Genomic DNA, 25,332 nt, shown 5'->3' with positions numbered 1-25,332 from the left:
CAGCATCTGTGCAAGACGGGAAAGACAGGCAACTCCACCAATCAGCAGGCTGCCCCAGGAAACTCACCCCGCCTTTCTCCCCGCGTTAGACTGAGGCACGTTCCCCCCACCCCTGACTCCCCGACTCCCCCACTCCAGGCCCGGCGGTCTAGTGGATTGAGCATGCCCAGCACCTTCAGTGCTGCGTCTCCCTGCGAACACCCTGCAGTGCCAGAGAGCTGGAGGCAGAGGGGGTTCCTGGCGTAGAAAAGGAGGCGGAAACCCAGAACCACCTAGGGCTGAAGTAGGATGGCTTTAAGCATAGGGACCAGCGTCACCTTTGTAGGTCTCTAAAGCTAGTTGGGCAAGACAGGGACATCCTGCTTGATTTATAGGTCATCTTAATAGAAATTTTAAAAAAAGAAAGAAAGAAAAAAAACTTTGGGGAGCGTTTGCTTGTGGCGAGACTGAGTAACAGGCTTTGCAACTAGGCTGCTGACCCGTTTTCATCAAGAAGTACCCTTTTTCTTGTACAGCCTAACCGCTTATCCTTGTGGTCAAGGTTAAAAATTTATAGGGTCGTCCAGTGCGCGTGGAAACTATGAAACAAACATTTGCTAATATGTACACAGTAGGGATTTGGACTTAGGAACTCTCTGAACGTCCTTAACATCCTTTTTTTTTTTTTTTTTTTTAAATTACAAATAGACTCGAGAATGTGGTAAGGGGGCGCCTTTTTTCTTCCGCCCCATCCTTTGCCCTAATCTGTAAGTATGAATCCCTGTTCACCTGCACGTAGGGAGTGAAATGGTGATATCTACATTTTATTTCTTCCCTAATTGATATGCCGCTAATCTCAATACTGCTAGGCGTGAGATTTCCCAGTTCTGAGTCTGAGAGACCCTAACCCAGCAACAGTCATTGCCCTTGGGCATTCCTCTGTGTTCGCTCCAGGTGCTTCACCGCAGAACACCCGGAGATTCCAGGTGGAAGGCTGGCCCACAAGTCCTTTAGAAAACCTTACAAAAATAAAAAATAAAATAAAATAAATAAATAAAAAATGTAGGTCTCCCCGCCAGGGACTCTCACCTAGAAACCAAGATCCAGCTGGCTCCCGGGGATCGCCCTCACCTGTCGGGTGAGAGGCTGCGGGTCATCCGCGTCCCCTCCTCCCCAGCCCTCCCACTTGGGGCTCTGCAGAGGCTGCACACTCCCCCTTCCCCACTCCGCCCGCCAACTGCCCCCACCCTCACTCCTGCGTCTTCCCCAGATCGCCCCCTCCCGTTTTCCCAGACTCCCCTCCTGCTTTCCGGTAGCCACCCAAACACGCCCGCCCTCCCGCCGCGGGGATTCCTGCGGGCCGGGGGCGCCATGGGTGGCGCGGGCCTGGGAGGCGCAGTGCCCGGGGCTCTGCCGGCCACGCAGGGGCGCTGCCTGAGCGCTGCAGCAAAGGCCCAGCGCCGGCGCCTCTGCGGCACGGCCGGGGGGTGGAGAGGGGCGGGCGCGGGGCGGGCTCGGCCCGGAATGTAGAGTGAGAAGGGAGAGAGAGAGAGACCCTGGCTGGAGCCTCCCGGCCGCGGCCCGACTGCAGAGAGCCGAGGCTCCGTCACGTGTTTTGCTCCTCCGGAGTGAGACGGCGGCGCGGTCTGGGGGCCGGCGCGCGGTGCCAGACGCCGCCGCCTCTTGTTTTGGTTGGGGCTCTCGGCAACTCTCCGAGGAGGAGAAGGAGGAGGAGGGAGGAGAGAAGTAACTGCGGCGGCTGCGCCTCGGGAGGACCAGGCGTCTTCCCCCGATCTCTTCCCAAACCACCTCCCTCGCCTCCCTCCCTCATCCCCTCCCCTCCTCCCTTGCGGACTGGAGCTTGGGGCAGGGATGAGTCTGTCCCTCTGGACCGTCCCCTGTTCCCCTGGCTGCCCAGTAGCGTTGCGCGTGGAAAAGCCACTTTCCCCGCCCGCCGAGATGGGCTCCAGTGCGGGCTGCAGAGGACGCGTCCTCGGGCGGCGGCAGCAGCAGCAGCAACAGCCGCAGCGCCGCGGTCTCTGCGATTGAGCTGGTATTTGGGCGGCTGGTGGCGGCGGGGACGGTTGGAGGGTGGGAGGAGACGGAGGAGGAGGAGAAGGAGGAGGAGGGAGAACCCCGTGCAACGTTGGGACTTGGCAGCCCGCCTCCCCCTGCCCAAGGATATTTAATTTGCCTCGGGAATCGCTACTTCAGAGGGAAACTCGGGAGGGAAGGCGCGCGCGCCTGAAGGGCCAAGCTGGGACTCCTCGGTCGCCGCTGCGTTCCTGCACCGCACTTGACCAGGGGCGGCGAGGGATGCATCTAAGCTTCTTCTAGGCTGCAGAGACTCAGGGAAGACTTGATCCTCAGAAGATCGCGCCCGGACTCACTCTAGACACACTGCCTTCCCCTCTGGGCATGAAACGCCCTTAAACTCGGGTCGGGCAGTCTTCCTTGGCGCAGCTACCTCGTCCTTCGGCTGCCCCTCCCCAGCACCGAGAACAGCGAGGATTTCGGAATCAGGGTTTCTGCTTCCTCCAGCGCGGAGTGCATGTGCCGGGCCGCATCGAAAAGCCTCCCCCCAGCCAGTTTTTCGGCACCTCCCTCTGCTCCGCAGCAGCATGGCGAGCCCTCCGGATACCGATGGCTTCTCCGACGTGCGCAAGGTGGGCTACCTGCGCAAACCCAAGAGTATGCACAAGCGCTTTTTCGTGCTGCGGGCAGCCAGCGAGGCCGGGGGCCCGGCGCGCCTGGAGTACTATGAGAACGAGAAGAAGTGGCGGCACAAGTCGAGCGCCCCCAAACGCTCGATTCCCCTCGAGAGCTGTTTCAACATCAACAAACGGGCTGACTCCAAGAACAAGCACCTGGTGGCTCTCTACACCCGAGATGAACACTTTGCCATTGCGGCAGATAGTGAGGCTGAGCAAGACAGCTGGTACCAGGCTCTTCTGCAGCTGCATAATCGAGCAAAGGCCCACCATGACGGGGCTGGAGGCTGCGGTGGTAGTTGCAGCGGCAGCTCTGGCGTCGGAGAGGCAGGGGAGGACTTGAGTTATGACACGGGCCCAGGACCTGCGTTCAAGGAGGTCTGGCAGGTTATCCTGAAACCCAAAGGCCTGGGTCAGACAAAGAACCTGATTGGCATCTACCGCCTCTGCCTGACCAGCAAGACCATCAGCTTTGTGAAGCTGAACTCCGAGGCAGCGGCTGTGGTGCTGCAGCTGATGAACATCAGACGCTGTGGACACTCAGAGAACTTCTTCTTCATCGAGGTGGGGCGTTCCGCCGTGACAGGGCCCGGCGAGTTCTGGATGCAAGTTGATGACTCCGTGGTAGCCCAGAACATGCATGAGACCATTCTAGAGGCCATGCGGGCCATGAGCGATGAGTTTCGCCCGCGCAGCAAAAGCCAGTCTTCATCGGGTTGCTCCAACCCCATCAGTGTTCCCCTTCGCAGGCACCATCTCAACAATCCTCCACCCAGCCAGGTGGGGTTGACTCGCCGATCTCGCACCGAGAGCATCACTGCCACCTCCCCTGCCAGCATGGTGGGTGGGAAACCAGGTTCCTTCCGGGTGCGTGCCTCCAGTGATGGCGAGGGCACCATGTCCCGTCCTGCATCAGTGGATGGCAGTCCTGTGAGCCCTAGCACCAACAGGACCCACGCCCATCGCCATAGAGGCAGCTCCCGGCTGCACCCACCACTCAACCACAGCCGCTCCATCCCTATGCCTTCTTCCCGCTGCTCACCTTCAGCCACCAGCCCAGTGAGTCTGTCGTCCAGTAGCACTAGTGGCCATGGCTCCACCTCAGACTGTCTCTTCCCGAGGCGCTCTAGTGCTTCCGTGTCCGGTTCTCCTAGTGATGGCGGTTTCATCTCTTCTGATGAGTATGGTTCTAGTCCCTGCGATTTCCGAAGTTCCTTCCGCAGTGTCACCCCAGATTCCTTGGGCCACACCCCACCAGCCAGGGGTGAGGAAGAGCTGAGCAACTATATCTGCATGGGTGGCAAGGGAGCCTCCACTTTGACTGCTCCCAATGGTCACTACATTTTGTCCAGGGGTGGCAATGGCCATCGCTACATCCCAGGTGCTAGCTTGGGGATAAGTCCGGCGTTGCCTGGGGATGAAGCCACCAGCGCGGCAGATCTGGATAACCGGTTTCGGAAGAGAACTCACTCCGCAGGCACGTCCCCTACCATTTCTCATCAGAAGACCCCCTCGCAGTCTTCAGTGGCTTCTATTGAGGAGTATACAGAGATGATGCCCGCTGCCTACCAACCAGGAGGTGGCAGTGGAGGCCGACTGCCCAGCTACCGGCATTCCGCCTTCGTGCCCACCCACTCCTATCCGGAAGAGAGTCTAGAGATGCACCCCTTGGAGCGTCGAGGGGGCCACCACCGTCCAGACACTGATGATGGCTACATGCCCATGTCTCCAGGGGTGGCTCCAGTGCCCAGCAACCGTAAAGGAAATGGGGACTATATGCCCATGAGCCCCAAAAGTGTGTCTGCCCCACAGCAGATCATTAACCCCATCAGACGCCACCCTCAGAGAGTGGACCCCAATGGCTACATGATGATGTCTCCCAGTGGCAGTTGCTCCCCTGACATTGGAGGTGGGTCCAGCAGCAGCAGCAGCGCAGCCCCTTCTGGGAGCAGCTATGGGAAGCCATGGGCAAATGGAGTAGGGGGGCACCATCCTCATGCCCTGCCTCATTCGAAACCTCCTGTTGAGAGTGGTGGTGGCAAGCTCTTGCCTTGCACAGGCGACTACATGAACATGTCACCGGTGGGAGACTCCAACACCAGCAGCCCCTCAGAATGCTACTACGGTCCAGAAGATCCCCAGCACAAGCCAGTCCTTTCCTACTACTCATTGCCAAGGTCTTTTAAGCACACCCAGCGCCCTGGGGAGCCAGAGGAGGGTGCCAGGCAGCAGCATCTTCGTCTCTCTTCTAGCTCTGGACGCCTTCTCTACACCGCTACTGCAGAAGATTCTTCCTCTTCTACCAGCAGTGACAGCCTGGGTGGGGGTCACTATGGGGCTAGGCCGGAGTCTGGCCTCCCTCATCCCCACCACCATGTCTTGCAGCCCCATCTACCTCGAAAGGTAGACACGGCTGCACAGACCAACAGCCGTCTGGCCCGGCCCACAAGGCTGTCCTTGGGAGATCCCAAGGCAAGCACCTTACCCAGGGTAAGGGAGCAGCAGCAGCAGCAACCTTCGCTGCACCCTCCGGAGCCCAAGAGCCCAGGGGAATATGTGAATATTGAATTCGGGAGTGGCCAGCCTGGCTATTTAGCTGGCCCTGCGACTTCCCATAGCTCCCCTTCAGTCCGATGTCCACCCCAGCTCCACCCAGCTCCCAGAGAAGAGACTGGCTCGGAAGAGTACATGAACATGGACTTGGGGCCAGGCCGGAGGGCAGCCTGGCAGGAGAGTGGTGGGGTTGAGTTGGGCAGAGTAGGCCCTGCACCTCCAGGGGCTGCTGCCATTTACAGGCCAACCCGGTCGGTGCCAAGTAGCCGCGGTGACTACATGACCATGCAGATAGGTTGTAGTCGTCAAAGCTATGTGGATACCTCATCAGTGGCCCCAGTCAACTATGCTGACATGCGGACAGGCATTGCTGCAGAATCGGTGAGCCTGCCCAGAACCACAGGGGCTGCTCCCTCTTCATCCTCCACGGCCTCTGCTTCTCCTGCTGCACCTCAAGGAGCAGCTGAGAAGGCTGCTCCCTCTTCCCTGCTGGGAGGCCCTCAGGGACCTGGGGGCATGAGCGCATTCACCAGAGTGAACCTCAGTCCCAACCATAACCAGAGTGCCAAAGTGATTCGGGCAGACACTCAAGGGTGCCGGAGGAGACATAGCTCCGAGACCTTCTCAGCACCTACTCATGCTGGCAACACGGTGTCCTTGGGAGCAGGGGCTGCAGTAGTGGGCAGTGGTGGCGGCAGCGGTGGCAGCAGCAGCAGTGAGGATGTAAAGCGCCACAGTTCTGCATCATTTGAGAACATGTGGCTGAGACCTGGGGATCTAGGGGGAGCCTCCAAGGAGACGGCTCCAGTGTGCGGGGCTGCTGGGGGTCTGGAGAAAAGTCTTAACTACATAGACCTGGATTTGGCCAAGGACGTTAAACAGCGTTCTCAGGAGTGCCCTTCTCAACAGCAGCCCCTACCACCCGCTCCCCCTCACCAGCCCTCAGGCAGCAGCGAGGGCAGCTCCCCCAGACGCTCCAGTGAGGATTTAAGTACTTATGCCAGCATCAGCTTCCAGAAGCCGCCAGAGGACCGTCAATAGCTCAACTGGACATCACAGCAGGTGCGTTTTATGGTGGCAAAGTCAGAAGATAAAAGTACATTTACCTGGGTGCTTGGATTCTGTTCTTTAACTCTGTCCCCTTTCACTCCTTCCCATGGTGTCCTTGGGGAGGATACACTTTCAGGAGGTGGGGGGGGTATGGGTCAGGGTGCACAGATGCTCACCCCACAGTGACACCTGGCAGAAAATGTGTTGGAGCAGCCACAGAGGGCTTCTGTATTTGAGGATTCCCAACTGAAGTACCTGCCACAGCATTTTAAAACTTACTTTCTATAAAACCTGTCCTGAGGTTTGTCAAGAATCATTTTCTTCGTATCAAAGTTTTATTTTGAGTAAATATTAAGGCCAGACCTTAGTAGGGACAATTATACAAAAATACTTGCTAATACAAAACATAAAACACCCTCATTTAAGATCCTTTCTCAGAGTTCTGAAGGGCAAGCTCACTGAGTGGCTGTGTGCACTTTTGTTCTGTGATTTCACAATACCAAAGCAGTGTAAACAGCAGTGACTTTTATTCAGGCTGTCTTAAAAAGATTCATGAGTAAGAGCTTTTTTAGGCACAAGTATTTAGAAAGAAATTCTTACCTATCTCAGGTCTCCAAAGAAAGTAATTGGGGACATTTTCTTACTGTTCTTGTACTAGAATTCATGAAAGGTTTTTCACATACAGACCTACCATCTTGCAGGCATGGCTGCTTTTGTACAGAATATGCAATAAACACCATGTGCCTGAGACACATTATAAGTTAAGAGTTAATAGAAGTTCACCTCAGACTTTCTACCTTTAATTCCTTTTCTTGTACTAAGGCATCACACATACCATTTGGGGTCTACTGTGCATTTTTTTCCCTATAAGATTACTTAACATTTTTCTAGTGAAATGAACAGGCATCAAGTCAAGGAAAAAAGGGTGTTTGTTTTGGTGTGTGTTGAATGGACGGGAAAACTGTGGTCTTCATTTGTAGGGTGCTTGCTTTCCTTTTAGTTAATGAATAGATGCCTCAGAGATGCTGTGAAAGTTGGCTTTAGTCATCTGTGGCCAAGGCTGTATTGAAAATGAGAAACATTTGGAATAGGAAGTTAGCCTGTCCTTCGTTCTGTGAGCCTGTTTTCTGGTGGTCATTGTAGGGAGAGGAGTGTCGTTCCCAGATAATGTGATGATCTGGCAAATCAGAACTTTCCAGAATTGGAAGCAGTTTATTCTGACAAACTGATTACCTTGTGAATTTTATATATGCCTCACAGAAAGAGCATTTGAAAAGTATTTGTTTTTCTTAATAAGTCTCTGTTCATAAGAAATTAATTTGTGCCTTGGGCTTTTATCAATAGGAAATAAGAATAACAGGATGATTATGTGGTCAAAATGGTCCTGATTCTGCTTCCAACAACTGTTGTTCTTCATTTTGTTGGACCAAATAGAGGCACATGAACATTAAAACTAAGAATTTATGTCATGTTAGGAAAGCACCTTTTTGAGTGGTATTTATTCAATATGTGCTTTTATCACTGGGTCAGAGAGATTTTTAGTGTAATGTTGTTAACATAAAATTCTTGGTTACTTCTACCATGGTTTTTGAGGGTTGGGACTCCTATAATACTTGCATTGTAAACTGCTTACTTCATAAGGTAAGAAGAGCCTGAAGCAGACAGATCCGGCAAAACTGAAATTTGGGCTTTATAGGAGGTAAAAGAAGAAAGGAGAACCCCTCCCCAGCATTTGTTTTCCTACTTTGTGTAGATTTTGTTTTACAACACAGAAATAAGTAGTGTTTGGTCTTTTGAAGAAAAAAAAAATGAAATGACCAATCTCCATTGTTTTAAAAGGAATTTAAAAGAAAATCCTGCTTATGTAGAACACACACACACACACACACACACACACACACACACACACACATATCCCTCCCTTCCTTCCCAAGACTTTAATGCTCAACTTTCCGTTCTTAACTTTCTTAGGGAAAAATACGATAATCTAGAAGAATCAGTCGTGCCTGTTACATTGCTGGAATAGCAATAGATAATGCTTTTCCAAATGCCAGAAGCAGCTTTCTAAGTTTTAAGTGTGTGTGTGTGTGTGTGTGTGTGTGTGTGTGTTCTTTAAGCAGAGCACCTAGTGCTACCTGGTGCTTGTACACCCTCAATTGTGCTTGCTTTTGCTGAGTTTAAAGGTTTTATTTGCTAGTCAGTTATCATCAGAAGCTGAGCGCAATCAGATCTGCCAGGGACAAACAGCTTCTGCTCACAGTGAGTTATCTGTTAGCAATTGTAACCTCCCCTGCCTTTGCTGTCTCTGCGGCTACTTCCCGTCTTAGAGAAAAACAAAACAAACAAAAACAAAAACAAAAAAACCACCTGAAACATGGTTTAAGGAATAGGGCGAGGGATGTGTGTGCGTTCTCCGAGCCCCTCTTAAACATCTCAGTTTGTTTACTTTGTTTCAATGTCAGTTCAAGGAGAGCTATTAGAAGAGAGGAAGAGAAGCATTTAGCTCCTGTGCTCAGGACCTGACTGATTCAGCAACCATCTTTTCTGGGTCTCTCTGTGTTCTCTGGTGCATGTCAGGGTCACCTCCAACTTAAGTTCTGAACTGCTAGATTATTCTGTGGAAAGATCACCCCTTCCCCCGTTCCTTTGTCCCCACCTCCTAATGCGTGGTCATGGCATTAGTACAGTCATTGTGGCCTACTGTATGTACCGGGTTAACCCAGAGCCTAAAGAGGAGGGCTAAAAGAACCCTCTGGGCCTCAACACGACCGTCCAAATACCTTTAACCAGCATTTGCCTTAGATTTGACTTTACTGTTGAAACTGCAGGCTGGCAGCCAGGGCACACTTTTGCTGACACAGACTGGAGTCATACCCCCAGAGACTTTTTTTTTTTTTTTTTTCTTGGTCATCCTTTTGTTAAGGTACCCTTAAAAAGAGAATTTTACCATTTGTTTCCGACCCTGTTTTTCCTCTAGGACTTCATGCCTTTCTTTACCCCCTCCCTCGATGCTCTCCAACCCATGGCCTTTGGAGCTGGCGCAGACCCGCGGGGCCCTGGCACTTTCCCTTTTCCCGGGTCACCTCGGCTTCCTGCCTGCGCCTCCCCTTTGCTTGGCTCTTGGCCCCCCTCTTCCAAGCCTCCTTCCGCCCAGGGGTCGGCCGCAAGGAGGAGGTCGTCCAGGCTCCCGCCCCTGCCTGGCTCGGTCCTCTGGGGACACGGGGGCCCCTTCCCAGGCCTCGAGGTTGGCGGTGGCAGCCGAGTCTCCGCCCCTCTGGCCGGCGGGCCGGACGCCGGGTGCCGATTGGCCCTTGTAAGAGCCAATCAGCATGAGTGATGGCCGGGGCGGGGGCAGGCTGGGGCCTGGCTGGGGAAGCTCTCTGACCACTCTGGGTGCTGCAGAGCTGATCCAGGTTCTCCCGCTCCCAAGCCTAGTATATGGATGCGCCTCATCTCTAATGTATCTGCCAGAATCCTAAAAATAAAAAAAGCCCAGCAGTGGGCTGACAGAGGCCGGAAACACCTCACTTCCTCTTCTTTTTAATTGAGAAAAATTCAGGCCGCGACCATGTGACATGCCCCATTTTGTTTCCCTCCTGTCTTTACTATGGTTTACTACGACGCCTTTCCTTCATCTTCCCACTCTAGTGTGCAAACAGGAGCGAGAGGCAGACGGCACGGCACGTGGTATGGGATTGACTGGGCTGGCTCCCGCTTCTCACATTTATGTCTCTTGCTAACGGGGAGGAAAAGGAGACAAGCCTTGCTTTGGGGTCATTCTAAGAAAAACTCCTTTGCCTTGAAAGAGCCCGAGGCTCTTTCCAGTAACCAACAAAATACGCTTCATTGAGCACCTGCCATTTCAAACCACCCGAGCTGGGTAAGATCAAGGAAAATTGATCCTCCCCACTTCTCTTGTGAGGGAACCCAGAGTGTAAGGAAACCTTAGGCTACAGCTTGCACATTGTAAGTGTCTGCAGATTCATTAGAAACGCTTGAAGAGTATCGTGTGTCCCTTTACCAAGATTTCGAGGACGAGTGGATGTGTTTTTCAAACGTTTGGTTTTTGACCAATGATCCCCACCACGGCAATCTGGGTTGATTGTTAAGGCTTGCTCTAGTTGTATTGCGACCCCATAACAAAATTTCATGAAATGTATTGTTATAGGGATGGAAAAGGAAAGAAAGAAAACTATGGAAGTATTTTCTACTTCCCTTACTCCCAAAAGGGTTTCTCAGTAGCCAGCATCCCTCTCCATCATTGACTCCTAAGTCACAGGGGTAATGTTTTTCTGAGGTGCCCACGGAAAAAGCACAGGTGAAATCAATGTGCTGACAGCTCCGGTATGAAAGAACTCAAATATCTTGAGATCAGCAGAAAAGAGATACTGCAACATCGAACTTTTTATCGTCTGCCATTGTTTAGGTTGCCTATATTTTTATTATATTCCTGTATAATAACCATTTATTTGAACAATCCTAGTATTGTCTTACAGGAGAGAACTTGGGCCCCAAACCAACATGCTACTTCTTAAATTTTTTTTTCCAGTTTATCAGAATTCCTGGAAAATCAGTTTGTGCTATCTCAAATGATGCAATGGAAAAAAACAAAAAACCAAAAACTGCTCCTGGGAGTAAGATCTTGAGTTCTAGCCTCGTGACCTTGATCAAGTCACTTAATTTCCCTTGGTCTATTTCCTCATCAGTAACTGGAGAAGTTTGTTCCACATTGTTCTAATCTTTGCAGCTCTAAACATAGGGATGTTTTGGAGCAAATGACGGATACTCTTTAATGAGTCATATGTACTGAGCATTATTTGTCCAGAAGCTATAGTTGGGATCACAGTAAAGTGCACTGGGACACCCTAAGCTGTTCTGTTTTCACATATGTGTCAGATCCTCCGTTTTTGTTTTTGTTTGTTTTGTTTTCCTTTTTTTGAGACAGGGTTTCTCGGTGTTTCGGTGCCTGTCCTGGATCTCCCTCTGCAGACCAGGCTGCCTTAGAACTCACCTGGCTCTGCCTCCCAAGTGCTGGGATTAAAGGCGTGCGCCACTGCCGCCGGGCTGTGTCAGATCATCTGTCTGGGCAGATGGAGGCTTGGAAGGAAGGCTCTTTGATTTCAGACTGGCTTTTGACCTTTCTTGTTTGGAGAGGGCATTTTCATGTTTGTTTTTCTCCAAGACAGGATTTCTCCATGTAGCCCTCAAATTCAGAGATCTGCCTGCCTCTCTGCCTTCTGAGTGTTGGGATCAAAGGCATGCACCACCACTGCCCATTTTCATGTTTTAACCAACTTTGAGGCAAACCCTCCTGATAGTATTTATCTAAGTTTTGGAGCCGTCTTCAGAATAGATGAGTCTCCTCTTGCCTCATTTAAAAAGAACACCTCCTGTGTGAATGTAGGTCACCTGCAACTTTTCTGCTGTTTAAAGTCAACTGCCAGGAGAATCATACTCGACAGGGTAGATCAGGCTGTAACCAATCTCCCCCTTCTTATAGGTAGTCAGTTTACAGATAGTGTTTCTCATTTGTAGCCTCAGAATTCTCCACTGAGATACCTCTATAAGTTAGTGTACAGAAAATCTGAGAAACCACCTGGGGACTATGGGATGTCTTGCAGGCAAAGTGTGCTGTCCCAGGACTCATCTGTGCTTTAGAATTTTGGAGTATTTAGCTGAGCTATTAACACATGTATTCTGTTGACTGACCCAATGTTGTCATGGCTGTGGAGTTGTTAATATATTCAGAGGCTCTCATGGTATTCACATCTCTACATAGGCTTCAAATGTCATTAGAGTAATAGTCCGTATACTTTTCATTTAAAACTACTCACATAATCTTTCCTCACCTTCCTACTAGACATACTAAGAAATACAGTCATATTTCTTAGCTGATTGGAGATAAATTCAATGTTTCCTTTTATTGTGGTAAGTTAGTAATTCGGTATAATAGGACTTCATAGTTTTTTAGATTCTGTTTGTTGTTTTAAAGAAAGTCTTTTCCAAGATTATTTCCTCATGCTAGAGAGTTCCTGGAAATAACGTTCAAGGAAAATGACTTATGAATTTGGTTTGAAGTCAATTTCTCATTAAAGAATATGACTTTTTTCATACTAGTACTTTTTTGGGAGCTTTAAAAATGATAGGTATCCTCACAATTATAATTATGTATTTGATTTAATATTTATTTCATTACCTTATGGTTCCATAGCTATAGGGCCAACTTTAAAAACTCCTAAAATGTTATGTTTAAAAAGCATTAATTATGAATTTTTAACAGAATCACATCTTAATGCTGCATAGTTTAATTCTCATGTACTTTGCTCTAATATGAAACAGTTTAAGAAGTGAATAGAAGGCTATTTGAATGATAGGCTCATAAGCATCATCAGATGGCACCTACTTTTGTCTTATAGAAATGGTAGTATCTTTACCAATCTTAATTCACAGAGAAGGGGAAATGATGGAGTAGGCAAAACTAAGTTACTTTGTCATCCACAGTGAAAGAAATATTTTTTTTCATGTTGATAAGATTCTTGCTACAGATTCTCCTATAATCTATTTGTTAAAATAAATTAGGTTGGATGAATGTCATTTGTACCTTTGCCCTGAGTCACTGATCTTTGAATAATAGGGATTTTAAAATAGTGTGTTTATTTGGAGAAGGTTGTGCTTCTCTTTCAGCCGCAGCCCTGTCTTCTCAGTCCTGATGGCAGGTGAATAGAATCCTTGGGTCAGGCGTTTTGGAGTTGTGCCAGTCTTCAGTAGAGAAGAGGCCTAGTGGTTTGACTGGTTAAGTTGTTCCTTTTACCATTTCATGTTTTAATTTTGTTTCTTGCAGTTACATGTTGCATGTATATCCTCCTGTTCCATTAGTCGTCTTGTTTGTTTGACCAGATACTCTCTGATGCAAGTTCTCCAATCTGCCCTGACATATTCAGGTCATGTTGCTATCAGTATTGTTTAGTCTTTAGAACATGATAGTTGTGTTTACTGAAGTAACCCAAGAACTATGAGTTCGTTTCAAATATGTGTTGTATTGCAAACAAAGTATGTCTTGTGTAGGAAGTTCTAATTCTTGCTTTCAGGGAAGATATAGGCCATGTTAAGTTGTTTTTGAATTCAACATTTAAAAAAAAATAACTGTTGGGCCAACAAGATGCGTCAGTGAGCAAAAAAGTGCTTGTTGTCTACAGCCTGATAGATGATTTGAGTTTGATCTCTTGAACCCACAATGGTAGGAGAGAATTGATTCCTAAATCCTAAAAGTTATTCTCTACACACACACATCCACAACCCCCCCCCCCCACACACACACCATACACTTTTAGAAAATAATAAAATATAGCTGATACATACAGGCCAGTAGAAGATTCGGTAATTACTGTACAACCAACTGTCTCTCATCTGATCTCTAAAGATCTATTCATTCTTAAATTATTTGGAGGGCTCAATATAGAAATAACTTTATATTTAATGAGTCGTGGAGGTAATCAGATTGTCAACTGCCGTGTGTGTGTGTGTGTGTGTGTGTGTGTGTGTGTGTGTGTGTGTGTGTAAATAGAAAAGTTTTGATGTTGGGCATCTTTACAAGCTCTCCATCTTACTTCTTGAGACAGGATGCAGCTCACTGAGTCAGCTAGACTAGCTGCCCAGCAAGCTCCAGGGATCTTCCTGCCTCTTGCCCATATATAAACTCGGGTCTTCACTCTTGCACAGCAAGTTACTTTGCCGAATGAACTCTCTCCCAGAAGAACTGTAACGACTCCAGTGTAGTCTTAGAAACTATCCATTTGGCATTTTCAACATAAAATATTTGCTGTTGGCCAAGCTGGCTCTGAGCCACATTTGTTCTTCCTTCCTCCTTTCTCTTTCCTCAGCCAACATCACTGAGCACTGTGATGCTTCAAATCGCTCACCTTCTAGTCGGAGAGATTGAGGCTAGATGCATGACACTAGAGTAGAATCTGAGAAGGAGAAATCCCCAAGGTACTTCCCAAATTTCTCCTGACATCTGGGACAAAGAAAGATTAAAATTCAGAAAGTGTAGTCCATGTAAGTAGCAATTTTCATAACTTCTAGGACAAAAATATGAAGCTACCTTACAGTTGAAGGCCTTTAAAAAAAATCAAAATAACCATGATATGTTCCCAGGAAAGGAACCTGGACTTCATATGGTAGTAGGTGGATTTTACAGACAAGGGAAGCAATACTTGGGTGTAAATACTTTCTAGCCTCTATGCCCATCACATTTGCTACTGTTCTATTTACTAAAAGTTTAAGTCACACAGCTGTGCACAGTTTTTAAATCATTTTTGGGTCTGTATAATATGTATTTATGGCTGGACGGTGGTGGCACACGCCTTTAATCCCAGCACTCGGGAGGCAGAGCCAGGAGATCTCTGTGAGTTGGAGGCCAGCCTGGGCTACCAAGTGAGTTCCAGGAAAAAGGTGCAAAGCTACACAGAAAAACCCTGTCTCGAAAAACCAAAAAAGAAAGAAAAAAGAAAAAAAAAAGTATGTATGTATGTGTATGATGTATGCATGTTCCTGTGTGCAGTAGTGAGTGTGTAGAAGTCAGAGGGTAGCCTCACATGTTAGTCCTTACCTTTCTTGTTTGAGACAGGGTCTGTCTGTTCTTTGCAGTGTATACCAGACTAGCTGGCCTATGAGCTTCCTGACTCAGCCTCCCATCTTGCTTTAGGAGAACAAGGTACCCAATACAAAATTATATCATTATTTAAAATTTAGGAGATTTTTTTTTCTCCTTTGGTAACTTGATTGAGAAGTTATAGATCGTGAACTTTGTAGATGACAACTTGTATGTCACCGTGTCAAAAGGTTGAGGTTAACTGTGCCAGGTAGAGGATCATATTTGCTGACAGCACTCAGGTGGCTGGCATAGGACCCAAGAGCCAAGCTATCAGTGGAAGGGAAACTAAAGCCGGAGAACATCTTCACACCCTGCATTTCCCAGTGGCTAACCCGCAGACTCAGCAAACTGGGCCCGGTTATAACTGGCTGGGTGAAGGACTAGACTGTGGGGAGGGAGAAGTGAGGCAAGAGATGTAAAGGAGTGTGGGGCTTTTTAGTGGGCTGGGAGACTGTCCCCACCTGAGTGCTAGTGAAGGTACTGGCAGCCCAGAGGTTTTGTTAAGTCTCATCCAGGGCAAGTACTTTCCTGAAACGCCGCCCCAGCCCTCCCCATGGCCACTATGCAAGCTTTTCTCTTACCAGAATTACAAATGCCTTAAATGTCCCTGAGCTCAGAGAACAAAACAAAACAGGGCACTGCATAAAATACCGTGGCCCCTAAAATTTTATGTGCAGCTAGTTGAACTGATGCTATTTATGTTGTGATTTTGGTAGCTCCTATCCACTCACCCCTCCCATGTGCCCCCTACTTGCCCACCTGCCCCCTTCCCAGTTTAAACACACTCTTGGAACTGCAGCTAAACAATAACTTCCTTTCAAAGCAGATCCCATTCTCTCTGCTTAGGTTAAGGATTATAAATAAATAGCCTATTTTTAAAAGAATGAATAATAAATTCTGCAAGTGTTAGTTGAATACCCTGGAAATCACTGATAATATAATTAATATATTTTCTTTTGTCTAAACTTCCCCAGCCATTTGTGTGTGTGTGTGTGTGTGTGTGTGTGAGAGAGAGAGAGAGAGAGAGAGAGAGAGAGAGAGAGAGAAGAGGAGAGGAGAGGAAGAGAGGGAGAGGGAGAGGGAGAGGGAGAGGGAGAGGGAGAAGGGGAAGGGAGAGAGGGAAGGGGAAGGGAGAGAGGAGTAGTTTGGGGTTGGGAGGAAAGTTAAGTTAGGAGGTGGGAACCAGAGTATAATGAAAAGGTAGCATTCCTGAAACTAGGTCTTTAAAAATATTTTGTAGCTTAAGTCTTTGGTCCCTCACAAGTCCCTACAAGGGACGACCTTCAGAAAGAGCGTGTGGGCTTGTTGTCTCTCTGCCTTTGAACTGGGTGAAAAATGTGTCTGGAGATGGAAAAATGAATGGCTGGTGCTTTTAGCCTGCAGCGTGAAACTCACTGGAGGAATGTCTATGTCTTCAAAGCCCGCTTCCTACTGCACTGTGTTAGATGAGCGCTTCAAAAGTGTTCTTGCCTTGTCGAGAGTCTCTCTCTCTCTCTCTCTCTCTCTCTCTCTCTCTCTCTCTCTCTCTCTCTCTCTCTCTCACACACACACACACACACACACACACACACACACCAAATCCAAACCAAACAACAACAACAAAAATGCCACCCAATTCACTGTGTCCTTAGGTAGACTTTTTTTTTTTTTTTTTAATTTATGAATGGGCCTCCTTTGTAAGAATAGAGCTTCATTTGGCTCCCTCTATACCCCACTGATAGGATTAATTGTTAGTCAGAGATCAGGGATATTCAGGCTCCCTCCCCTACAAGAAGTGGAATTTTTTTTTAAAATAGTGAAAAAATATATATATATATATATCCAGAAAGGCAAAGTAGTATTTTATGTTCCAGGTTCAAGCATACTTAGCCTTAGCCTCTCTTTCAGAAAGATCACCTTTCCTGAGGGACAGTAACAATACTTATTCTTATGTGGCTGCAGGCTTCCTGGCATTCTTTTCTTACTACAAGTTGTGAGCTGTGTATGAGTGGGCTCCACTGTCCAAGTTGGTACTCATAAAACCCTGGTTAAATTGAAAACTTGTCATTATCAGTTCACAGAAGAGCTTTTGATCACAGAAGGAGAAGGTTTTAGGAAAATCTCCAGCAAAAATTACTAACATGAATATGTCTTAGGGACCCTAAATCATTTCATTTGTAAAACATTTTTTTAAAAACCTAAAATTAGATTTAGTAATATCATATGTACTAAATATAGGCAAAATTATGATAGTCTTATCATCTGATTATAGATATGAATATGTGGGTAAAATCCATTACAAATGTCTCATTCTGAAGTTACAGTGTTTCTTGTGTGTGTTGGGGGTATGTGTGTGCAAGTCCTTGAATGTGTGTGCCTGTGAGTATGTGTGTTCATATGTGTGTGTGGAGACTAGTGGTTGAGAGTGAGTGTCTTAGTTGCCACCCACCTTATTTTTTGTGATAGGGTCTCTCACTGAGCCTGGAACTTGCCTATTTGGGTAGACTAGCTGGCCAGTAAGCTCCAGTAACCCTTCTATTTCTGCCTTCTCAATACTGGGATTCCAGACATACCCTACCTACCATGCTTGACTTTCTATGGATGCTGGGGATCCAAACACTGGTCCTTATGCTTGTGTGGCAAACATTTTACATACTGAGGCATCTCCTCAGCCCCTGCAGTGTAGCTTAAAGTCTTGGATACTTCTCCTGTTTCCCAAACCACTCATTTGAAGATTGACAGAAATTCCACTGTGTTGTGACAAGATTTATTTCTCAGCCCCAACAGCGGCTCATCAACTTGTATTCTATTAATATAGTTCTTCTGATGTTAATTGTAGCTCACTGATCTAGGTCACAGCATAGTATTTTCACTAAGGTCTAAGATATCAAAAGCCCTGGGTGTGGTGGCACATGCCTTTAATCCCACCAGACTGGAGACACAGGCAAGTGGATCTCTGGGTTGGATGCCACCTTGATCTACATAGTGAGTTCCAGGACAACCAGGCCTACACAGTGAGACCCTGTCTCAGAACACAGACAAATAAAAAGATATCAAAAGCAAATTCACTTAAAAATTAAGAAAAGAAAATTACTTACAAAGTAACTACGTATCAGTTACATCTATTTTTAGAAAAGGCCAATTATTAAGTTTGCAATTCATAAGCCCCCTTCTAATGCGTCATTTCACTCCATTCCTCTTGGGTATGTTATTGCCAATTAGACCCTCAGTTAAAATATGTGGGGAGGGCTGGGCAAAGCCATTAAATTTAAATGAATCCATTTGGCAGTATGGCCATTTTTAGCAACTCTGTTAAGTGTCTCCTAGGTTCAGGAAACTTATCCCAGTTGCTAAGATGTGAGGCTTTCCCCTTTGGTTCCCTAGAGTTCATTTTAGTATTTGCTTTTGAAGTCAGTTAGTATCACATCCAAAGTTATGCAATGTGTAGTCTAGGTTTAATTACTAGCTGTTACAGTGATTCTTTTCTGAAACATTATTTGAGGGCTGAGTTTGGTGGTATGTGCCCAAATTCCAGCATTGGGGAAGCTGAGGCAGGTAGATTTCTATGAATCCCAGACCAGCAAGGGCTATCTAGTGAGACCCTACCTCAAAAATGCTAAATAAATAGCATTATTTGACATTTCAAATATAAAACCTGAAGGTAAAATCCAAGTAAATGTATATGTAACAGCAAAAATGTTTACTCTTTGTACAAAGTCTCCAACTCCTCAAGTTCTATTACATAAATATATTGTTTTATTTTAGAGATTCAGTTCTATTGGCCCTCTGCAGGCCCTTTGACATTTATACTAATTCCTAAAGCTTGGAAATACTTGCTAACAGGTATGTATTGATTATTAAGGGAGGTGGCTTCTCTCTGTGGCCACATTGTTGGTGGCTTCAAATGCTTGGTGGAATGAGCTTGGCATTTGGTAGATCCTGTTTGTGGTATCCAGGTATGAAATGAATGGATGTTGCAGCAGGTTTCCGTATTCAGAAATATTCAGGCAGGTTATCATCTGTAAACTAGATCCTACATGTTGAGCATAGACATTTGCTTAAGGACATTTTTTTCCTGACACTATATGTGTCTGAACATTGTCTTAAATATCTCCACTTGTTGTACATTAAGCTTTTATATTTTCTGTATGCAAAAGTTAGATGAAATCAGCTTTGTAAATCAGATTGTATAGTGTGTGGTGGGGAGTTTCTAAAGACTCAAATATTTGCAGACCAGCTAGAAGGAATATTCTGGTTAATGACCATAATGAGGCGTTAGTGAATTATTGCGTTCTAAAAGTGGTTCTCTGGAGTGCACACTTCAAGCCTTCCTACGGCTTCTGTTCCTGAGAACAGGTCAAATGAGAGAGCTGTAAAGGGTCACTTTCCCCGGGGGACAAATAAGATGCACTGAGAGAAGGCACAAGGATTTCTGGCCCCTTCCATGGACTGGAAGGCTTGACCATAGACACTACTTCCCAGTTTCCTTATAAAACTCATAACCCTGTATACCGCATGTATGTAAGTATTTCATCACCCTTGTGTCCTTGTGGCTTTAGCAACCATGATTAAGGCTGTCTCCCAATGAGACAAAGTCTGGGTGTTCTGATGTTATAGAGATATAGAATAAGGATATAGAAGGATATAGAATAAAAGGGAGGATATAGAAAGATGAGGATATAGAATAAAAGTAAATGATATTTGAAATCTGTGTTTGTGCTTGAGAGAAACTGTCCAAGGTGAATGATCTGGAACAGGTGGCAGCTGGGAACACCAGTGCGTATTAAATCACATGTTCATGGAGGTCATGTACCCTAGCTTATGTTCCAGGGTTGGATGTTAGGAATTTTCAGGGATATTAAGTTTTCTTTTAAAGATTATATTCAAAACTGATAATCTATCTATATTATTAATTCTTTTCCAAAATTTTGTTGAAAAAATAGTGTGAGAAAATTATTTAACACATTTGCTTTTCTCTGGTATATTCCTTACACAAATTGGGAGGAAAGATTAATGTTTTGTAATTGGTCTTAAATAAGAAACTTTTATTTTGATATCACTATGTATTTTACAAGTAAAGATCTTCAGGAATATTCCTGTTAAATCTGTACCTGGCTGGAGGAAATACTGCAGCTTTTGAGATTATTTTCTGTAGGGGTCACAGCTGCTATGCTAGGACATTCCTTCTGACATGACTCATTCTGATTTTGTTAGTGGTAATTCATGGTATGCCTGGCATTTAAATTTTTTAAATTGAGGTCTTTAAGTTATTATTTAAATCAAGAAGTTCAGACTATGTTATATGACAAAACTTTCCTTAGGGAGATGCAACACACACTCACACACACACACACACACACACACAAACACACACTCTTACTCACCACAGATGGGATCCTATGACCATCCAAAGAAAGTACAGCTATCACCAAAGTCCAACTTGTTGAAACAATGTATTTTATTGGGATTACTTACAGGAGCAGAAATTACTGAAAGACAGTTGTATCACCAAGGCCCACTGTTGGAGAATATTATTTTAAGATTTGTTACATTTGTTTATGCGGAACATTTGTTTTAATGATGCAAAGATGTATTGCATTCTTTTATGTTGCATTTGTTTAACTCTGTGAAGCTTTGTTACTTTTCCTGTCCTAAACACCTGATGGTCTAATAAAGAACTGAACAGCCAGTAGCGAGGCAGGAGAAAGGATAGGTGGGGCTGGCAGGTAGAAAGAATAAATAGGAGAAATCTGGGGAAATGATTGAGAAAGAAGAAAGCAAGAGAACAAGGAGAGGTGGATTCTAGGGGCCACACAGTCAGCCACAGAGTAGGAGTGAAAGTAAGATATACAGAAGTAAGAAAAGGAGACTCCTCAGAGGCCATAGGTAGATGGGATAATTTAAGTTAAGAAAGGCTAAGGCTGGGCATTTATAATTAAGAATAAGCCTCTGTGTGTGATTTATTTGGGAGCTGGGTGGCGGGCCGCCCAAAAGAACAAAAGAGCAAAAACAACCAACTACACTTGGTGCCCAACGTGGGGCTAGAGTAAAAGAAAAGCCAACAACAGTCCACACAACCATGGGAGACCACACACAAAAGTTGGAAAACCTGGAGCACACTGCAGAGCCTGCAGGGAACACAGAAGTCTAAAGGGTGTCCTTTCCAAGCGACACTGTTCTCAACCTTTCCCAGGCAACTCAGCTGCCTTCTGCTTCCTCCAGGCTGCGGGTCTGGTCTCCGAGGTTTTTAAGCTTTGCTCTTCTGAGAATCTTCTTTGCAGCTCTACTTTCTTTCCTCCGAGGGAGACCTATCAGCTTTTATTGCTTAATCTGACAGGGAGGGGCTTAATGAATCTGGTCAGTTTCAGCGACTTCCTGAAACTATTTGAGTTGTTTACCTTCCTGTTTAAAGGGCTTCCCTGTGGGATTGAATTTTCAATCTTGGATGAAACGATTACAATTACATTAGACCTTATGATTGCTGTTAGTCCATATTCCTGAGAAGCAAGTGTAACAACTAGAAGTCCATGCTGTGTACATTATCATTTGCTTCTATTCTCATGAACTCCCTTTTCTCCTTAATTCCAAGTTACTAAGGTCAGCTTTCACCCTACCTGCCTCCTTTAGTGAGGTCACTGCATGCATCTACAATACATTTTGAGTCCTTTGTCACATTCTGAATTCCATCCTATGGTCATTGAACTTGCAAATGATTTATTTAAATCTTCATTCACTTGAGATTCTCTATGCTATAAAGTACTTTGGGTTTTGCAAAGTGCTTAATGTCTTGTGTTCAGTACTAGACTGCCACACAGCGTAATTTAGTCTTAAGATTTGCCCCAATCAGTATTTAACTCTCCCCAATCTTACAGCAGACACCACTCTCTGTATTATTTCTATGCTATGGTAATTGTTTTAGTATGTTAGTTACTTTATCAGACTGACTCCTTTTGCATCAAAGATTCATCTGTATCTTTCCATGGCTCAGATGTACCCTTTGTTTTTCTTGCTAATTAATAACCCATTATGGCTGTACCACAGTTTGCTTGGCCAGTCCATTGGCCTTTTATGACATGTTTCTTTTTACATGTGTCTGAAGACCCTTGTGATGCCAGCCATGGGTTTTTCCTTAATTTTAATTATTTTCAGTTTACAGTCATGGCTCTTCTCAAACCTTCAGTTACCCTCATGGTTTTTTGGAAAGCTGTGCCGTATAGTTTTCATGCCTCTGCATCGTGTGTACTGCTCCTGTTGTACACTGTGTCTGACCATCCTACACTCCTGTTGGAGATTGCTCCCCATTTCCTGTTTCTCCTGACTTTAATATTTTCTATGTCAATGTTACTTGTTCACTGACAGCAGAACTCTGTGGATTTATGGGCCATCTTATGGCAACTGTGATTCTCAGGGATCCAGGGTAAAATGCTACACCTTTTGGGTAAGATGGGGTCAGAGGAGATAGAAGAGGGGAAATAGGGAGTCACTGGGATGCATAGAAAAAAAGTACTACAAACCCCAAGCCATCCATTTGTGCTCACTGGTGCAATTCCACATACTCTCCCCCATTGCCCTGTGAAAACACAGAATTTCTCTCCACCCCCTCTGAAATGATTTCAGATTGTTCTGCAATTCTAGCAATAAAATTCCTGACATAGTAGATCATAAAGGTTATAGCTGGCATCTCTTACAACTGTGTATGCGAGATAGGGAGCGGGAGTCTCATATATTTTAACCTTGGATTACACATGTAATTCTTTAGACACATTCCCTTAAGATCAGTTTTGTGCCATGTACTGGTTGAATGGAAAATTTGTTTTCAATAGCAAACTCAGAGTTTTGTTTTGTTTGTTTGTTTTTTCTTTCTGTCTGTCTGTCTCTCTCTTTCTTTTTCTTTTTCTTCTTTTTTTTTTTTTTTACAAATCCCTTTCCACTAAAATGAATCACTTGGTCAAAGTTGTTTTTCTTTAACTAAACATCTTATGTTCTCTTGTGAGCTGTGTGCTAAAAATAGGAATGTATATCTCCTAATGGCTTATATTTCAAAGTTTCCTGAAATAGGCTACATGGAGCCCCATAGGCCATTAGCTCACAGGCATTTGTGGTATCCTCTATAGCATTTCTATCACTGCTTGGTTGTGCACATTCCATATTGTCACCAGAGTCTACAGGGATCTGTGTGGCTGGGTAATGTTTGTGTGCAGAGTGTACCCAATGCTCAGGAGTACATATGCTGGGTTATTTATGAAACAATTTCAGCTGACAGCTGAAGATCAGAAGATTCATTTCTGTGGTGAAAAGAAATTACAGATAACACATTAAAACGGGCTGCAGCGGTAACTTACTGCTTCCTGTTTTGTTGATAAGGCCACTTAGAGCAGCTTAAGTCTTGAGTTCTGCTTTCCTGATCTAAGAGTTCTTGTAATCATCTTCTGTAAGAGGATTAGCAATTTCAAAAAAGTGCCTGTGGAGGGAGACAAGAGTTTATCTTCATTTTTTTTCCTCCCGTCTTGATAAGATCCCTCCATTTCCTACCACTCATTGTCCTTGTTAAGTGAAAGAACTGATTGCTCATGTCCTCTTATTCCCTGACTATGTATTGTGACTGGAGAGTACTGACTGACCAATTCCATATATATTGCAATACCAGGGTGATTGCTATAGGTTAACAGAACCAGTGACAGAATTGAACCAGTATGGTCAGTAAAAGAAGACGTGTGGATTTTCTCCCTGCTCCTGTCTCCTCGGGGAAACCTGTCATTCTTTGACCTACTTTTCTGGTTCATAAAACTGGAGGAAGCAATATTTCCCCAATCCACCTTCCAGTGTTGTCTTGAGGGTCAAATGAAAGAATTAATGAAAGCATGTTTGTAAGCTGCAAATTGCCTATGGAGGTTGAGGTTCATAGTGGTCTGCATACATCCTACCAGCTCCTTTTCACCTGCAGATCACAAGGATACTGTGGATGTGTGTTATTTCCTTATTAGAAATATTTTTCAAATTCAGCTGGCTTGCCTGGTTTCTTGGCTACAGGAGTGTATCATGATTGAGTGTGTGAAGAGATGCATCGCTGTTGATTCTTCAGCTCAGATATTTATTTCACGGAATGAGCATGTTGTGCTGGTATGTTCTAGGAAACTGAGTTGCGTTCATTAGCATGGCATAGTAAAAAAATAAATGTGCTCCATGTGAGCTGAATTATTTTGTAAGCTATAACTGTATGTTAGGATTAAAGACTGAAATATGTTTATTAAACTTAAAAAGATGTGTGTGTGTGTGTGTGTGTGTGTGTGTGTGTGTGTGTACAGTTTATAGTTCCTGTGGATTTAATTACATATTAACTACAGAAGATAAAAATAGTACTGAGTGTTCTTCCTTTTACAAAATGCTTGGAGATAAATATCTGTGCTCCTGACTCTCAGTTTTCCTCAGTGGGGAGATCCCCTGTTATAGTCTGGGCTGGGCAGAAAGGAGGACCATCTTGAAGAGATGGATAAAAGCAATACCACAATTCACCTATTTACTAAGCAAGCTAGATCAGCTCTTCCATGTCGGTCATAGAATCTTCAAGTGTACATGTCCCAACAAGAAGGATCTGTGGGGAGCAAGAACTAGCCAAACAACCCTCTGCTATTCTATGCTCATTGTTAGAGAATAACAGATAATGTTGGCCATGTTGGTTGTGACTTTCAGATGTGCCCTGTTTTTATGAGAAGGGTACACACTATGTACATTTGCATGCTTGTCAACTTCAGAGATTTCTTAAAGGATAGTGACAGCATGCAGCATGGGTGTTGAGTGTGTCAAAGCGGAGTCCCCTTTTCTGTGCTTAGGTGCATGGTATTGGGCACTTGTCCACTGGTTCCCTCTGCTTATTTGTGTTTCAGAGTTATTTCTGGTAACTTCACTAGACCAGGAAAGGAAAAACAACAACAACAACAACAACAACAACAACAAAATGAGTATGAAGGAAGAACACTGGTAGATGTGTGGGGGTTCATAACACCAGGTTTACAGGTGAAGCGTGGTTAGTTAACGATGTTGAATCTCGTAAGGGTTTAGGATTTAGAATTCGTTTTTTTCTGTCCTTGCAGAGTGGGTTGTAAAAGTTGTCGACCATGTCTCTTAAATTTATTTTGGAAAATGTTAGAGCTTAGTGTCCTTAGAGGTAGTAAAAATATTTCTATTCCTAAATAGACTCAGGGTCAGGGATGTTAAGAAACTTGCTCAAGATGTGGTACAGTCATCTCACGGTAGAATTAGAGAACCCCTTAAATTCTGTTGCTGGCTTCATGTTCCCTCCCATGCTTGGGCTTCTAAAGGGATGCGTGTTTCTTTGGTAACTCTGCACTCATGTGCTGTATAATCGCATATATGTATCCAATGAGAATGTGTTATAAACTTGCTTGT

At 45.3% G+C, this 25,332-nt stretch overlaps 1 protein-coding gene across 1 annotated transcript in view; it reads left to right on the top strand.

The window, feature by feature from the left end:
* The first annotated feature begins 1,553 nt into the window (after positions 1-1,553).
* Positions 1,554-25,332, top strand: part of Irs1 (insulin receptor substrate 1) — a 54,247-nt gene continuing 30,468 nt past the window's right edge. Inside the window, exon 1 of the mRNA XM_036173567.1 lies at positions 1,554-6,305. Coding sequence (XP_036029460.1) covers positions 2,601-6,284 — 3,684 coding nt within the window. The 5' untranslated portion in view covers positions 1,554-2,600 and the 3' untranslated portion in view covers positions 6,285-6,305. The remainder of the gene's footprint in view (positions 6,306-25,332) is intronic.

The sequence above is a fragment of the Onychomys torridus genome, chromosome 23 (assembly GCF_903995425.1).
Source record: "Onychomys torridus chromosome 23, mOncTor1.1, whole genome shotgun sequence".
NCBI lineage: Eukaryota > Metazoa > Chordata > Mammalia > Rodentia > Cricetidae > Onychomys > Onychomys torridus.
This window is presented reverse-complemented; position numbering and strand designations above follow the sequence as displayed.